Source organism: Alligator mississippiensis, chromosome 8, assembly GCF_030867095.1.
Source record: "Alligator mississippiensis isolate rAllMis1 chromosome 8, rAllMis1, whole genome shotgun sequence".
Classification (NCBI taxonomy): domain Eukaryota; kingdom Metazoa; phylum Chordata; order Crocodylia; family Alligatoridae; genus Alligator; species Alligator mississippiensis.
In genome coordinates, this window is record NC_081831.1 from 22,907,042 (window position 1) to 22,924,055 (window position 17,014).

Sequence of the window (17,014 nt, forward strand, 5' to 3'; positions counted from 1 at the left end):
CATGGCAGTGAAGATCAGAGATGGGAGACAATAGGTGTGAAACACTCCTTGCAGGAGTTTAAAAGGTTAAAAGTTGAGACAAAAGCAAAGGAAGCAATTATTATTATTATTAATAACACTGTCATTATTATTTATGCTGTTGTTTTGCTGTTGTTGCTACTGCTATGATGATTGCAATTATTAACATGATTCTTATCAATATCATAATTATATTAATATTATTTTAATTTAGGGGAAGGGTCTGACTCCTGACTTTCACCCTATCTCCGCTGCCAGATTCCAGGACTTATTCCGGATCCAAATTTGGAGGTTGTTCCTGAACCAGACTGGAGGGGGGAAGGGTGTTCCTCCCTTTTGCCCTTTGGCAACAGAGGCTTTGTTAGGGGTGGGGAGGCACTCTATGCACTGCGTTGCTTCACCAGCTCAAGAGTCTGTATTTTAGGGGCAGGGACCAAGTTTGATCCCTGATGTTGAGGTGCCATAGGAATCCATCTACCTACCCACCTACCTATTTGTGTATTTATCTATTTATCTGCCCACCTATCTGTAAAATATTTTCCTTCCACACACCCCCACCCAGTCTCCTGGACTTTAACCCCTGCCTCTGAAGTGGGGTTATGTTTTGTAGAGCCTAGCTTGGTTAGTGAATGGACCTGCAAATCTGTTCTCTCAGCCTGTGGATGCACAGCAGTGGGTACCCGAGGGAACCTGGAGTTTCTCTTCTCTCAGCTTTATGTCTTGTTTCTTCTTCCTGGGAAACGTGTGTGTGTGTGTGTGTGTGTGTGTGTGTGTGTGTGTGTGTGTGTGCTCATGCACATGCGCATGTGACCTGGGTTACACGTGCATATGCATGCTCATATATGCATGTGTCCAGGTTCCATGTGTGTGCGTGTGCATGCATGTGGCCTGGTTGCCTGGGTTCTCCCTGCATGTGAGTCCAAGGTCCAGCATCCTGCATGGGCGTGTGCACACATGGGCACAAATACATGTGTGGCCCCGACGCCCAGATTCCATGTACGTGTGCCCGCATGTATACGTGTGTCTGTGCCCCGATCCGTCTGTGCCGGGATAGAATCTCATCCCCGCCCCAGCCTAGGCCAGGTGGGGGAGGGGCCCGGCGCGCTCGGCGTTCGATTGGCCGTCCCTGTCCGCGCCTGGTCCGGGCGCCGCATCGGAGTCTCGGCGCGCGGCTGCGCGGCCTGGGCCGACAATGAATGGCTGCCGGGACTCGTGAGCGGCAGAGGCCGAGGCCGGCGCCGCCGCTCCCCCCCCGCACAGGTATCGCCGCCCCCGCGCCGCGCCCCCCCTCCCGGCTGCGGGGCACTTCCGCCCCCCCGCGCCCCACTTCCGCCCCCCCGCGCCCCCACTTCCGTCCCCCACTAGTCCTGGGGGCGGGGCCTGGCCCCGGCTGCCCCCCACAAGGGGGACCCTCCCTCCCCTTCCAAAGACTGGGGGGAGGGGGCTGCCCCTATAAGCGCTGCCCCCCTGCTAAGAGCTCCCTCCCCCTAAGAGAGCCCCGCCCCCAATAAACAGGCTGGGGGGGCCAGCTTCTTCCCCCAGAAATAGGGGGATCCCTTCGAGCCTGGGGGAGCTGTCTCAGCTGGACTCACCCCTGCTTTTGACCCCCCCAGAAACAGAGGGACCCCCCCAGTCTGGGGAGGTGGGGGTAGGCTCCTGTGCCTCTCCCCAGTCTTTTGGGGGTAGAAGGTGAAAAAGAGGAGGGGGAGGCATGCCCCAGGGAACCCTGCAGAGGAGCTTTTCCTTGGGTGGGGAGAGGAGCAACCTGAGATTCCAGCGGGGGAGGGGGTCAGCTGATTTGCAGAAATCAGGGTGTGTATCACTAATCCCCCCCTCCCCACTGTGCGTAGGGGAGGTCTGGGGGGTTGGGATCAGGGTAGTCTGGGGGCAGAGGAGTCTGGCAAAGTGGGGGGATCTTGGGGGTCTGGGCTGGGGGTCAGAGGGCACCGCAAGTGAGGGCGTCTTGGAGGTCTGGGCCAGGGGGGTCCTGGAGTCTGGGAAAGGGGGGTAGGTGGGTCTGGGTCAGGGGGACCTGGGGGGAGGAGAGTCTGGGACAGAGGGATCTAGGGGCACCTGGAGACAGGGGGGTCTGGAGCAGAGGGCCTGGCCTTGTTACTATCTGCTCTGGCTGCGGCTGGGTTGGTTAGGGTCTCACTACTGCCCCCCCCCCCCCCATGAGGCTGGAGTAGCAACAGCCATGGAAGTGTGAGCAGCTCCCTGGTGTTCTGCAAGTGGCTTATTTCGGTTTCACTTTCAGCATGGGCTGCCCTGGGGGCTGCAGGGCTGATTCCCCTCTGGGGGGATGCCTGGGGGTAGAGAAGCTGAGCTGGTGGCTGTGCTGGGAGTGGGGCCAGGGAGCTATCTGCCTCATCCCAGACCAGAGGGGCAGAGCCCTGCCATTCCCCAGGGCAGCAGGGACCTGGGAGACATGGGGAGGGGGGCACAACAGTGGTGGGAGGACCCCCAAAGAGGGAAATTGAGGCATGGGTGGGGGAAGGGGGGAGCACAGCCAGGGCTGGGGACAGAGCTGGGGTCTCCAGTCACATCTCTGTGGGGGAGGAGCCTAGAGATTCCTCAGAGTCCCCCCGGGTGCTACCATAAAGCACCTAATGATGTACAGCACCAAGCACAGCAGGGATCTGATTTCAGGACTGGGGTCCCTGATTGCTACCATTATGCACTAATGTGCAACTCCAAACACAGTGGAGTCCTCTTAGGTGCTACTCTAATCTACCTGATAAGGTGTAGCTCCAAGCACAGTGGGGTCCCCACATAATGCACCTTGTAATACAGCTCTGAGTGCAAGGGGAGACAGGTTCTCCCTGAGTGTTACCATAATATACCTAATAATAGGGAGCATGGAGTTTAGCAGGGGCCTGCCTGACATAGACCTGGGACCCCAGTATGCTACCATAATACACCTAATAGTATACAGCACACTGGGACCCAAGCTTATTGCTGGAGCTCCCCCCACCCCCTGAAGTGTTACCATAATGCATCTAATAATAATGTATAGCACTGAGTGCAGTGGTAGGTAGTGGGAGGAGGGAAGGATTTGTCCTGCCATAGGCAGTAGAAGGATTACAGGAGCACCCAGAGCCCCACCTGGGACCCAGGGTCCCACAGCAGATCCATGCCTGCCAGCATGGTAGCATCCCCTTAGAAAGAGGGGAAACTGAGGCATGACAAGGGTAAGGGACGTAGCTGAAGCCTGGTGGCTAGTTGGTGGCAGGGTTGGACGTGGAACCGAGGTGTACAGGATGCTAAGTAGAGGCCGTGCTGCTTTCTCTGAGCAGTGGGGGTTGGGGGAGGGGTCTGCACCTGGGCCCGGTTGGTCTGGTTGGTTAGTGGTTTAGGTGCTGCCCCCCCGCCCCCATGGTGTCTCACTCCTTAAGATGATGCCAGCTTGGGGGGGGCTCTCCCTCCTCCTCAGCCTCCCCAGCACACAACTAGGTCACTGCAGTTGTCAGCTCTGTGCCTCCCTCCCTGCCTCCCTCCTGTTTCTCCTGGCATGCCCCCCTTCCCCCCCCAGCCCGGGTTTCTCCCCCTCCCTGCCTCGGTTTCGCCATCCTGCTGGGCCCCTGGGGCTTTGCCCCATGGTAGATGCAGCCTTAGACCCCATTAGTATGTTGTGTGTGCTGCAGAGGAGGGGTGGGGGAGAAGCCGCTAGGAGCTCAGGATTGGGTCCAGCCTGGTGGTAGGCACAAGGCAGGGCAGGCCTGCAGCTCGGGCATGTATAGGGCTGTATGGCCTGGGCTGAGGCTTCTCTGTTTGTCTCTCCCCCTCCTCCCCCACGGCTGTATCTGTTTTCCCTGCCCATCCATCTGTCTGTTCGTCCCTCCATCGTCGTGCTTACCCTGCCTGTTCACCCATCTGGCCACACCTCTGCCCCTTCCCGTCCCCCCCCCCCATCCCCAACTATCATGTCTAACCACCCTGCCTGTCTGTCTGTCTGTCCAACCACCCACCTATCATTATGCCTACCCAACTCTCTGTCTGTCCATCCATCTTGTCCATCCATCCATCTGTCCACCTACCCAACTGTCTGTCTCTTCATCTGTATGTTCATCCATACCACGTCCACCTGGCTGTCCATCTGCCCTTCCGCCATCATGCTGACCCAACTTTCTGTCTGTCCATCTGTCCATCCACCCATCATCATGCATACCCAACTGTCCCTCCATCCCCTCACCCACCAACATGCCTACCCAACTGTCTGTTTGTCTGCCTATTCCTCCATCTGTCCATCTGTCTGTCTATTCACCCATTGTCATGTCTGTCCAACTGTCTTGTCTGTCCATCTGCCCATCCACCCACCTACCCACTGTCATGCTTACATGACTCACTGTCCGTCTGGCTATCTGGCCATCTTTCTGTCCATCTATCCATCTACCATCACACCTGCATGACTGTCCATCTGTCCATCCACCCACCCCTCTGTCTGGCATCATGCCTACACAACTATCCATCCATCCATCCACCCCCTTCTCCCCCCACTGTCCTGCCCACCCTGTTGCCCTGCCCACCCCCTCATCTGTCCTTCCAGCTGCTGCCCCACCACCACTACCCCCTGACCCCCGCCCAGGCCCCCGGCACCGACGATGGCCCAGACGCTGCAGATGGAGATCCCCAACTTCGGGAACAGCATCCTGGAGTGCCTGAATGAGCAGCGCCTGCAGGGCCTTTACTGCGATGTGTCAGTGGTGGTGAAAGGCCATGCCTTCAAGGCTCACCGCGCTGTCCTGGCTGCCAGCAGCTCCTACTTCCGGGACCTTTTCAACAGCAGCAAGAGTGCCGTAGTGGAGCTGCCAGCCGCCGTCCAGCCCCAGTCCTTCCAGCAGATCCTCAGCTTCTGCTACACAGGCCGCCTCAGCATGAATGTAGGTGACCAGTTCCTGCTCATGTACACAGCTGGCTTCCTCCAGATCCAGGAGATCATGGAGAAGGGGACTGAGTTCTTCCTCAAGGTCAGCTCACCCAGCTGCGACTCCCAGGGCTTGCACCCTGAAGAGGCGCCCTCCTCAGAGCCCCAGAGCCCCGTGGCCCAGAATTCGGCCTGGCCTTCCTGCAGCACCCCCCTGCCCCTGGTATCCCGGGTCAAGACGGAGCAGCAGGATTCCGACTCGGTGCAGTGCACCTTCGTGGTTAAGCGGCTGTGGGACAGCGGCCAGAAGGAGGGCAGCGGCGGCGGTGGAGGAGGAGGAGGAGGAGGGGGCAATGGCAGTCGCAAAATGGCCAAATTCTCAGCACCGGACACGGGCAGCGGGCGCCAGCCCCCAGCTCAGGCTCAGCCCCAGCCTCAGCCCCAGGCTCCAGCTCCGGGGGCTCCCGTGGGTGCTGGGCCCAGCGCAGCGGCTGACCAGACCAGCCCCGGCACATCAAGCGCCTACACGAGTGACAGCCCTGGCTCCTTCCACAATGAGGAGGATGAGGAGGAGGATGGTGCCGAGGAAGGCTCTGATGAGCAGTACCGCCAAATCTGCAATATGTACACCATGTACAGCATGATGAACGTGGGCCAGGCAGGTGAGAGCTCCCTTCTGCCTCCCTGGGGGTGGGTTGGAGGGGTCGGTTGCCCCTGGTGGAGTGGCTTGGGCACTGGTCAGGGCCTTTGATGTCCAATGCAGCCCTGGCTTGGAGGTGGGGGGAGTGGCCCTTTGGCCTTGGGGTGTACCTTGGGGACTGGGAGGGGTCTTTGTTGTCCAATGGAGCCTTAGCTTGCAGGTGGGAGGAGTCTTCCCTGTGGGAGGGGCTGGGGCTGTCCCTGGGGGAGGGGCTTGGGAGATGGGTGAGGCCTTCTATTCCAAATAGACTCCTGCCTTGGGGTGGGAGGAGCCTTCCCTGATGGAGGGCACTGGTGCCTTGCCCCTGAGGGTGTGACTTGGGGACTGGGCTGGGCTTTCAGTACCCATTAAAACCTTGGCTTGGGGGTAGGAGGAGTCTTCCTTGGAGGGTGTGGCCTCATTTGGGGAATGGGCTTGAGGTGGGAGCCCCTGGGGGGGGGCTTGGGAAATGGGCGGGGCCTTCAGTGTCCAATATAGCTGGACACTGCCTGGTGCCTTGCCTCCCTGGGGGTGTGGTTTAGGGACCTGGCAGGGGCCCACTGGGCCTTCAGTGGCCACCTTGGGGAGGGGCTTTCAATGCCCTGCCTGCTCAAAGCCCCTTGGGGGAGGGGCTTGGAGAGTGTGAGGGGCTGCATTGCTCTGCCCCATCCAGGGGCAGGGCTCAGGAGGAAGAGGCAAAGCTTGGTCTCCAGCTGTTGAGGGTGGAGGGGGCCCTGCTGCTTGCCTAATTCTCTGGCTGCAGTGAGGCAAGTTTGCTGGGTCTTAGCTGCATCCTGGGGGAGGACAGATGGGCTGGGACCCTGAGGCAGCCCCACCTCGCCCTGTCCTGGGCAGGGGGGTGAGGCAGGGGCATATCTGTGGGCTCCAGGCCCCTCTTCATCCCTCCTGCCCCCCCCCCAGCTTGGGGTAGAACCCAGGTACCCAGGATCACAAGTCCTGCTGTTCTATTGCCTTGGATGCCACTTCTTCCTAGAGCTGGGGGAGAACACAGGTCTCCAGGCTCCCAGTGCCCCCTGCCCCACCCTGGCCCTCCAGCCCCCATTCCCCTCCCACAGCTGTAGAGAACCCAGGAATCTGGGCTCCCAGCGCCCCCTGTTTATCCTGCTGTCCATCCCCCAGCGGCGGAGAAGGTGGAGGCGCTGCCTGACCAAGTGGCCTCAGAATCACGGAACCGGATGCGGGTACGGCAGGACCTGGCGTCGCTGCCGGCTGAGCTCATCAACCAGATTGGTAACCGCTGCCACCCCAAGCTCTACGATGAGGGGGACCCAGCCGAGAAGCTGGAGCTTGTCACTGGTATGTGTGCCCTGGCCCTAGTTCGCGTCCTGCCCCCCTCTGCCCCTGCCTCAGTTTCCCCATCCCTTCAGGGGTTGTCTGCACAGCACCTAGTTCAAGGTGTGGGGGTGGGGCATCATGATCATGTGGCTCCTGTTCTGGGCTGGGGAGCTGCTGGGGGCCAGGCCCTGGTTCTTATTTGTCCCGCCCCCTCAGCTCCCTGACTAAGTTTCCTATTCCCACCTATCAGCGGTTGTCCACACAGTGCCTGGTCCAAGAGGCTGGGCTTGGTGGGGAACCATCATCATGTGACTCCTGTTTGGGGCTCAGGGGCGAGGGAGGGCCTGGGAGCCAGGACTCCTGGATTTGTTTCTCAACTGGAGGTCCATATTGGTCAGGGTAGAGCCCAAGGAATTGTGGGGAAGGTGTGGGGGGTAGATCCTGATTTAAGGGGGCATCTGGGCAGAGGGGGATGTTGATGGCTCTTCCCCCCCCTCCCCCCATCAGGCACGAACGTCTACATTACGCGGGCGCAGCTGATGAACTGTCACGTCAGTGCCGGGACGCGGCACAAAGTGCTTCTCAGGCGACTGCTTGCATCCTTCTTCGACCGGTATATCCAAGGGGCTGGGGTGGGGAGCCCAGATGCCTGGGTTCTCGAGGGGAGGGGAGGGGAGTGGAGGCTAGAGGCCTGGAGACCTGGGTTCTGTCCCAGCTGAGGGGAGTGGGGGTTGGCAGCCAGGATTCCTGGGTTTTTTTCCTTACTGTGGTAGGAGAGCCTGCACACCTGGGTTCTCTCTTCAGCTCTAGGATCAAGCCGGGGAGCTGGAGGACAGGACTCCTTGGTTCCCCTTCCCAGCTTCCACATAGTTCATGGAAGCATCGGCTTGTTTCTCTGCTCCGCCGCTGACTGCCAAGGCCTTTCTGCCTCTGTGCCCGTTTCCCCACTCACCCACAATCAAAGGGAGGGAGCTGGGACTCCTCAGTCTTGCTCTGCCTAGCAACCATGGGAGGGTAACAGGGTGTGGGGGAGCCCTGTTTGCTTTCCCTCACTTCCCCCTTCTCCACCCTCCCCTCCTCCTGGGTAGGAACACACTGGCTAACAGCTGTGGAACTGGCATCCGCTCCTCCACCAATGACCCCAGCCGGAAGCCACTGGACAGCCGGGTCCTGCACGCTGTGAAGTGTGAGTGCTGGGTGGTGTGGGGAGGAGAGAGTATGGGATTGGGCCTGGATCAGAACCCACATGGCACCTGCCCTCTCTGCCAAGCAGGGGACTCAGCTTTGGGGGCCTGAGGAGACCCAGATTCAGATTCTGCCCCATGGTGGGGAAAGGGATGGGGCAGCTCTGAGCTGGCAGTTCCTGGGGTCATGTCCCGCCCCCGTGGGTCCCCTGGGATGATGTGATACCCACCCCCAAGTCACATGACACCCCTGGGGTCATGCATCTTCCTGCCATCCTTGGTCCCTGGGGTCTTGTAACCCCTGTCTTGGGATCCTGGTGGTCACATGGCCCCTGGTTCTCTTGGGTCCCTGGGGTCACTTGATCTCCTGCCCTCCTTGGTCCCTGGGGTCATGTGACCCCTCTCTCTAGGGTCTCTGGTGTCATGTAATCTCTGGGTCCTTGAGGTCACATGACCCCTTCTCCGTGGGTCCCCAGGATCACTTGACCTCCTGTCCTTTTTGGACTTGGTGTCATGTGACACCCCCCCCTTTCCTGGGTCACTGGGGTGGTGTGACTCCCCCCTGCCCTCGTTTGGAGGGGCTCGAGGGGGCTGAGAGAGCGGTGGATTCCAGCACTTACCCCCTTCCCCCCCCCCCCGCCCTTTTCTCAATCCCTGCAGTTTACTGCCAGAACTTCGCACCCAACTTCAAGGAAAGTGAGATGAATGCCATCGCAGCCGACATGTGCACCAATGCCCGGCGTGTTGTGCGCAAGAGCTGGATCCCCAAGCTCAAGCTGCTCATGGCCGAGGGTGACACCTACACCACCTTCATCAATGACACGGGCAAGATGGAACCCGACATTGTGGGCATGGAGCACAGCTTTGAGGGCGCTGGCCATGAGGCTGACCCTGCAGGGCCCTCTGCCGAGGGGCTGCCCTAGCCCTGCCCCTGGCCTTGGCCCTTCCCCTTTAACCTTTTCCGTTCACCCCTTCTGAATTTAATTTCTTAGGCCCCTCTCCCTTTCAGATCTTGACTTTAATTCTCCCCCTTCCCTGGTTTGCCCCATGTGGGGTGGCAGGGTGGGAAGGGGGCTGCTGTGGGGGTGTGGAAAAGTGTGCCGTCTCTTTAAAAAGTAGCATCCTGTTGGGGGGGGGGGTTGTTCTGGTGCATTGTGAAGGATGGGGGGGCATCCCCTCTTCTGTCTTAGGAGTTGACTCCCCTCTTGCCCCTTCCCCTGGGTTCTAGTCTGTGTGAAGCTGGAGAAGCGGGTGCTGCCCTGTATCAGCGGCATGGAAACGCCCCCCCATGAGTCCCTTAACACTACACTCCAGGTGCCAGGCTGCCCCTGGGTGGTGGGGGGCAACATCCCAGCTACTCTGGGGTGGAGGTTAACCCACCCTGGCTGCCCCTGTGAGGGGGCAGAACTTGCCCTGCCCCCCACTTGGGCTTATACATGGGGTCTTCCCCCCACCCCCTGCAGAAGCTGTTCCCTCCCACCCATGGCTCCTCTCCCCAGCTGACACTGCAACACTAACTCACCCCATATGGCTAGGGGAGGTGGGAGTTGGGGTGGAAGATGTCCTGATGCCTGGGGGAAATCCAGTGCTGAGTGCGAAGGGCTGTGGGGGCATTAGGGGAGCATGGGCCCCCCGTGTTGGGGGGGTGGGTGGGGATATGATTTAATGGGAGGAGGAGGGCAGCAACTTGCTAGGTCTTGACTCATCTCCATGTTATATCCTGGCCTGGGAGCCCAGACTCCTGGGTTCTCCTGGCCCTGGGAAGGGTATGTGATTCAAGCTGATGGGGAAGCCTAGGACCCTGGACTCCTGGGTTCTATTTCCAGCTCTGAGAGTGAGTGTGCAGCCTAGTGGTTAGTGGTGCAGGGTGGTAAAAGATCTCCCACTGCCCCCTGCCTGCTGCCTCCCCTTCTCCCTGTGCACCCTCCTCCAGGGAAGCTGTTGTGTTTTTCTTGTGGCTATTCTGATGTTGGGTGTTGTCAAGCATGGGGCAGGCAGGGTATTGTTCTTCCCCTCAGGCATGGTGTCCGTCGCCCATTCCCCTCTTCCCCCCCCCAGGCAAGGAGCCTGCAGATTTGGGACTGAAATGGAGAGGTAAAGGCCCAACCTCCCTGCCCCCCACAGAGCTCTGGGACTGAGAGCCTGGACTCCTGGGTTCTCCTAGCTGCTGGATGTGAATGTGGTTCAAGCTGATTTGGGAGGGGGGGTAGCTGGGAGCCTGGACACTTGGGTTTTCCTCCCAGCCCAGGGAGAGAGCCTAGTTCAAGCTGGCAGGGAGAGCTGTGAGCCAGGACACCTGGGTTCTGTTCCCATCTCTGACAGCAAAGGCAGGAGCAGGAAAGACCTCTTGGTAGGAGGATTGGGGCTTTTTTTTTTTTTCAACTGTTTTGGGGTTTTTAATTCACTTTTGCCTGATTCTGTTGTTTTTCTTTCAAGCAAAGATGCTGGCGAGGGAGGGGGAGCCCAGCTTTGAAGAGGGCCTGAGATGGGATCCAGCTTCCTGCTGGCCCCCATGGTGATCAGTGCAGGATGGGGGCATTGGGTTCCCCCCTACTGGCTGCCCAGGAAGGTGGGGGTCAGAGGGGTTGAGACAGGTGCAGGGGAGGGGTCTGAGTTCAAATCCCACCTCCACTGGGAATTGTATCTGCCAAAGGAAATTGCATCTTCCGCCCCACGCTCTAATTTCCTATCCCTCCTCTGCAAAGTGGGGACAGAACCCAGGTTCCCAGCCCCCCCTGCTCTACTACCCCAGCTCCTACTCTTTACAATTCTTTAGAGTACAGCCAGCTTTCCTGGGCTTATTTAGTCTGGAGAAGAGTAGACTGAGGGGGATTTAACAGGAGCCTTCAACTACTTGAAGGGTAGAGTATGGAGCTGGACTGTTCTCAGTGATGATAGATGACAGAACAAGGAGCAATGGTCCCAAGTTGCAGCAAGGGAAGTTTAGGTTGGATATTAGGAAAGCTCTCTCATGAGGAGGGTAGTAAAGCACTGGGAAAGGTTACCTGGAGAGGTGGTAGGGTCTCCATCCTTGGAGGTTTTTAAGACCCAGCTACACAAAGCCTTGGCTGGGATGATCTAGTTGGGGATGGTCCTGCTTTGAGCAGGGGGTTGGACTAGATGACCTCCTGAGGTCCCTTCCAACCCTCATTTTCTATGATACTTCCCTTCCAGGGCAGGGATTGAACCCAGGTGTCCAGGCTTTCAGTCTTCCCTTCTCTGCTTCCCACTCAGCCCCCAATCCTCTCCCAGCACTAGGCAGAGAACCCAAGGTGTCCATGCTCCCTTGGGCCTTCCCTGCACCCAGGTCTCCTGACTTTTGGTCAAGTGCCTTACCCGCTCTGTGGGAGCTGCCCTTGATAGTGGCTGCTGCAAATTGCTGCCTGGGGGGCAGGGAACAAGGGAATGACCCCTGGCATGGGGCTAGGGGGTGACACTAGCTGGCCTTGGGGGGAGGAGTTGGGGCGGGGAGGTGCTGAGGCAGCATCTGCCCTGGTTCTAGACTTGGAGGGATTTCACAGGGCAGGACCTGCCTGCTCAGGAGCGCCCCAGTTAACTGTCCTGGAGTGATGCCGTATTGGAGGAGGCAGGGCTCTGGCCTGAAAGAGGTGGGGCTGTGGCTTGGGGGCGGGGCTCCAGATTAGCATCACAGCAGACTCCAGCCCACCTGCCCCCCCCTTCCTCCCAGCTCTATAGTTGGGCACAGGGATAGGGGCCTGATGCCACATCTTGGAGACTGCCCAGCTCCCCCTACCTTAATGGGGCACAGGGTGCTATACCCCTTCCCACACCCCAGCTCCCCCCCCCCAATTATTTTTTGGGGGATTTATTTCCCCTATAAAAAGGAGGAGAAAAAATGTATTGCCCCCTCACCCCACCCCAGGGTTCCCCTCCAGAGCCACCAACTCAGCATGGACTTCACCAGGTGCTTTCAAATGCTGCAATTTGCTTCTATACTCTCCAGCCTAGGCTGAGATACCTCCAGAGAGGACCCCCCCCACCGTGGCTGCAAGCACCCCCCGCTGCCCTCCACCCCATTCACGCCAGTATTTGTTCTGTGTTATAAGTGCCAAGAAGAATTTCGTGACCCTTCAGCCCCTTCCTAGCCCCCCCCCCCCCCCCCATGCCCTGGAGAGAGAGAGAGAGAAAATGACAAAATAAAAAAAAACAACAACCCCCCCCCCCCTGAGAATAAAATTGCACATGAACTACTGTAAAGAGGAAAGAGGAATTGAGAAATGTTAATAAAACACAGAGGTTTGTAACAAAACCCCACTGTCTGTGCCCGCTTGCAGTTGGGGGGGTGGGGTCAGGCATCACGCCTGAGAGGGCCTGGAGCAAGGTTTGCATAGGAGTTGGGTGGCTAAAGGCCTTTGGGGAGAGCCCCCCCCTCCCCCTTTGCTGGGTTGTGCCTCAGTAGTCCCATGTGGGATATGGCCACAAGGGGTGGGGCTTTTTCTGTGGACTGAGAGCCTGAAGGGGCCTGGCTGGGTTTTGCCAGTGTGGGGTTGGGGAGGAGGGGCTTGGGGTGTCTGGGCCTGCGGGGGTGGGGGGGGGGGTTGCAGTGCCCTATCTCAGCCGGGGGCTGGGCAGGAGAGGGGCCCTGATCCTGGCCTGGGAGACTCATGGGTGGGACTTTGGATCCACCCTCCATATAAGACGCAGCACACAGCAGCTGGGTCCCCGTCTTTATGTCACCTTCCACGCCCGGCTCTAAAGGCTGAGTCGGGTCACCGCAGTGCCCACTAGGGGGCAGCAGAACCACACGCCTGTCTGAGCTCAGTGTCCCCCAGCAGGGGACAGCCCCCCAGGTGCTGGCGGGGGAGGGGGGGCTGCATTGCTGCAGCTATCTTTGCTGGGCCAAGCAGAGAGCCCCGGTGCTCAGGCACCTGCCGGACCTGAGGGTAGAACCCAGGCGTCCGGGCTCCCAGCCCCTCCCTCCTCACTCCCAGCCTCCTCCCACTCCCCCAACGCCCTTGAATTCCAGTCCTACCAGTAGGACTGGTCGCAACAGGAGCTTGCCCCGCCCCGGGCAGCTCTTCCCTGTTGCTGTTTGATCTGGGGCTGATGGGGCCCCTGCGGGGTGTTGCTCCCAGTCCAGCTGTGCGTGGAGGCTGTCGTGGCTGCTGGGGGCTGTTGAGGGGCGGGTGAAGACAGGCAGGCTGTAGGCGGTACAGGTGCACTCGGCTGTGTAGGGTTGAGGGCTGTAGGGGGGACTGCACTCAAGTCGCACTGAGGGGTGGAGGTGCAGTGGGTGCCCAGACTGGGTGTAGGAGGGTAAGACAGTAGGGCTATGGTGGCGGGTCAGACTGTAGGGGGTACAGGGGCACTCGGGCTGTGCTGAGGGCTGTAGGGGCAGGTCGCGCTTTGGGGCGGGGCTGTGGGTGCCCGCACTGGGGACTGTACGTGGCTGCCCGGGGCTGTACTTGGGTTGTGGTGGCTGAGGGCTATAGCGGCACGCTGTACCCAGTCACAGTGTGGAGTGAGAGTGCAGCGGGGCTGTGGGTGCCCAGACTGGAGGGCACTGGGGGCTGTAGGAGGAAAGGGACCGTGGGGCTGTGCGTGCCCAGTAGGACTGTAGGGGTCGGTGTAGTGGGGTTTCGGGCTGTCGCGGTGAGAGTGCAGGGGGACGGAGTCCCGAGGGGTCGGGCTGTGTCGGAGCCTATAGCAGCGGCTGCAGGGGGAGGTAGCGCGGGGCTGTCGCAGCGAGGCTGTAAGGGGTCAGGTGCGCGGCTCGCAGGGTGTCGGGCGGTACGTGCCGAGGCCGCAGGAGTTGCACTGTCCGTGGGTCCAGGCGAGGGCGGGCGGTCCATGTGCGGGGGGCGGAACAATGACGCTGCAGGGTCCAGGTGTCGCGGGAGGGGGCTGAGGAAGAGGGGTTCCTCTTTCTGAGCCCACGGAAGGAAGCTCCTCCCGGCTTCCACCCCCCTTTGCCCTAATATGGTAGGAGGAAGCGCAGGGCGGCCTACGTCACCGTTTCCTGGAACACCGGCGCCCGCGGCGTTCTCGCGCCATCTTCACCCCCCCCACAGTCATGGAAACAGTCACCAGGGGGCGGAGCCTTCGCACCCCGCTTCCCACGCCCCGCCCACTTAAAGAGGAAGCACCCCAGGAAATCGCGCGTGGGAAGGAGACAGCGGGGGGAGGGGGGGATTTCCATGCTCCCCCGGGCAGCACCCTCCACCCTTCGCCTCCCGCTGCTGCTGCCTGGAGTCGGGGCTGGGAAACCCCCGATGGGGGGGGGGTCGGTGTGAAATAAATCCCCAGACGCCATGCATAAGTGGGGGAGAGAGCGTGAAATAAATCCCCGCGAGTCTCCCCAACTCCCCCCCACAGCAGTGCTGCTCTTGCCCCCCCACCCTTATTGCTCCCAGTGCCCCCCCGGTGGGGGGTTGCATTAATCACGTGCAACTTATCGCAACCCCCGCATTGTACGGACTGCACTCGCCCCCTACTCCTTGTATTACACGAGCTGCCCTTGCCCCCTTCCCCTCCTTTACATTGCAAATCATTCTCTTGCTCGCGCAGGGGGGTTCTTCACCTCCCCCTTCCCCCACCCCTTGGTATTTCCGCCCCCCGTTCCTTTGGCTTCACGCTGCCGGATGCGGCGGGGGCGGGGGCGGGCAGGGGTGGGGGAGCCGGCGCTGAGATCACTGGGGCTATAAAAGCAGCGAGGCTGGGCGCGGTCGGCTCTAGCCCGGACGCCTGTTACTGCGAGGAGGCGGTCGATTAAGCAAGTCTGCATTTTGTAACAAAAGCCCCTCGGAGGGGAGCGCGTGGGAGGCGCCTGTGACCCCCCCTCCACGCGTGCAGCAGCCGGATCCGGGCAGCATGGAGGTGCAGAAGGAGGCGCAGCGGATCATGAGCCTGTCGGTGTGGAAGCTCTACCACTCGCGGCTGCAGCGCGGGGGGCTCCGCCTGCACCGCAGCCTCCAGCTCTCCCAGGTCCTGCGCAGTGCCCGGGAGCTCTACCTGGCAGCCAGAGCCGGGGGCGAGGAGGACGGGGCTGGCCCGGAGCCCCCGCAGCTGGAGCCGCTGGAGCGTGGGAAGGCGGCGGATCCAGACCCCCTGGGCTGTGTGAGCGTAGCTGATCCGGCTCCCATGGACCAGGTGATCGCGGCGGATACGAAATCCCTGGACTGTGTGAACTCGGCGGATCCGGATCCCATGGACTGTTCCATCGCGGCGGATCCGGCTCCCACGGACTGTGTGAACGCATCGGATCTGGATCCCATGGACTGTGCCCCCGCGGCGGAGCCGGAGCCCCCGGCCGTGGACACGCAGCTGAGCAGCGCCGAGCTCCGGCCGCCGCCAGTCCGGGGCCCCTGCACCAAGCCCAGCCGCAAGCGCCGAAGCCCGAGCTGGGCCAAGCCCGGGGCGGCTGAGGCGGGGCTGGCACCCAGCAAGAAAGCCAGACTGGAGGCAGAGGAGCGGGACCAGCAGCCGCAAAGGCAGGAGGGCCCCTTCCCCAGCCTGGCCAAGGTGCTGCAGAGCCGCTTTGCTGTGCCCTCCCCACCCTGTCGCCGGGGCCAGGGGGTCCTGGGCCTGCTGGTGAGAGCTGTGGCAGCCTGCTAGCTGGCCTGGCCCTGCCTTTCGTCGCCTGGGCTGGCTCCTGACCCCAGGACCCACCGGCAGAGAGAGAGACGCACACGGCAGAGAGAGATGCACACGGAGCCAGGGTTGCCGAAGGACTCCGCCCCAGTGCCAGGGGGTGACCAGGCCCCACCGAGGCATCCAAATGGCGAGAGATACTGCCCTGGACTGATGCCCTTTTCTCAGGGCATGGGCAGCAGCTGCCTGCCTTCAGCTCTGCTTTGTCTGTGTCAGGCAGGGAAGGGTAAATCTGGAAGGAGGCTAACTGTGGGGTTGGATGTCCCCCTTGGAGGCCTTGTGCGTGTTTCAGGGCTGGGTGTGTCTGTGTGCAAGTGTGGGGGGTGCAGACTAGGGCCAAAGGATGACACACAGTTCTTATGACCGGTGTTGCGTCACCCAGCAGGGAGTTTCCTGCCCCCCCATCCCCTGGGCGTGGGAGGCCAAGCCTGACTCACCAGCCGCGCCAGGGGAGGAGGAAAGGGTGCCAAAGTCCCCTGGACTTGGTGGGGGGTGGGGGGAGGGATGGTCTCGGGGGGGGGGGGGGTGTGTGTGTGTGCGTGTGTGTGTGTGTGTGTGACCTGCAACTCTGCGGGGGGCTGGGAAGAAGTGGTTGCTGGATGCCAGGCTGGGGGGGCTGAGGTCAAGGTGAAGGACTGAGGCCTGCTGGGTGGCGGGAGGTGGATAGCTACAACCTGGCACCCACCCCGCCAGGGCTGGAGGCAGCCTGCAAGGGGGTGTTCGCAGGAGCTGGGCTGCGCCCTTTGTTCCCTGCCAGACACAGCCGGTCCAACCGGACAGGGCTGGGTGTGATGGCGTCAGGCTGGCGCACCGCCCCCAGGGCCCAGCTGCTGGGTGTGTATGCACGCTCACACCCACACACAGAGGACCCAGGCATCCGGGGGATGTGCACATGCTCCCAGTTGGTGCATGCTCGCTCTCTCTCTTTCTCTCACACACACACGTGCACTCACACACGCTCTCTCTTTCTCCAAGCTTCTGGGTGTCCACACTCACCCACCCACAATTGCTAGGTGTACCCAGGCACACACATGTGGGGTCTTAAGGCCACCTACAGCCCAGCTGCTGGGACCCCCACACCCATGCTTAGGCTCGCCTGTGCTTGTGGAGTCTGTCTGTCTGTCTGGACACTTGTGTGTGGAGGGGTGTGTTCTGTTAGGGGGAGCCCCAGCAGTCCCCTCCCTGCTGGCGGGGAGGCCCTGGTGGGGCAGGGGCTGGAGCAGGGGTCCTGCCCTCCCACCCCCTTCCACATGCGGTGTAATTTATACCTGGGAAATCATGGGGTTTTTTATTGTTGTTTGGGGAATTATTTTTATAAAGGAAATAAAGATGCCTTGTGAGACATACCCTGTTGTGGGGCTT

The 17,014-nt window shown here is 60.6% G+C and overlaps 2 protein-coding genes across 2 annotated transcripts; both read left to right on the forward strand.

The window, feature by feature from the left end:
* Window positions 1-1,176: 1,176 nt before the first annotated feature.
* Window positions 1,177-12,311, forward strand: NACC1 (nucleus accumbens associated 1). The gene is made up of 6 exons (XM_059732286.1): window positions 1,177-1,278; window positions 4,565-5,544; window positions 6,702-6,878; window positions 7,365-7,470; window positions 7,946-8,043; window positions 8,702-12,311. The coding sequence occupies exons 2-6, from the start codon at window positions 4,620-4,622 to the stop codon at window positions 8,962-8,964; spliced, it is 1,569 nt and encodes a 522-aa protein (XP_059588269.1). The 5' UTR covers window positions 1,177-1,278; window positions 4,565-4,619; the 3' UTR covers window positions 8,965-12,311.
* Window positions 12,312-14,301: 1,990 nt separating this feature from the next.
* On the forward strand, window positions 14,302-16,160 carry IER2 (immediate early response 2). The gene has a single exon (XM_006262762.4). The coding sequence runs from the start codon at window positions 14,873-14,875 to the stop codon at window positions 15,614-15,616; it is 744 nt and encodes a 247-aa protein (XP_006262824.1). The 5' UTR covers window positions 14,302-14,872; the 3' UTR covers window positions 15,617-16,160.
* Window positions 16,161-17,014: the final 854 nt, after the last annotated feature.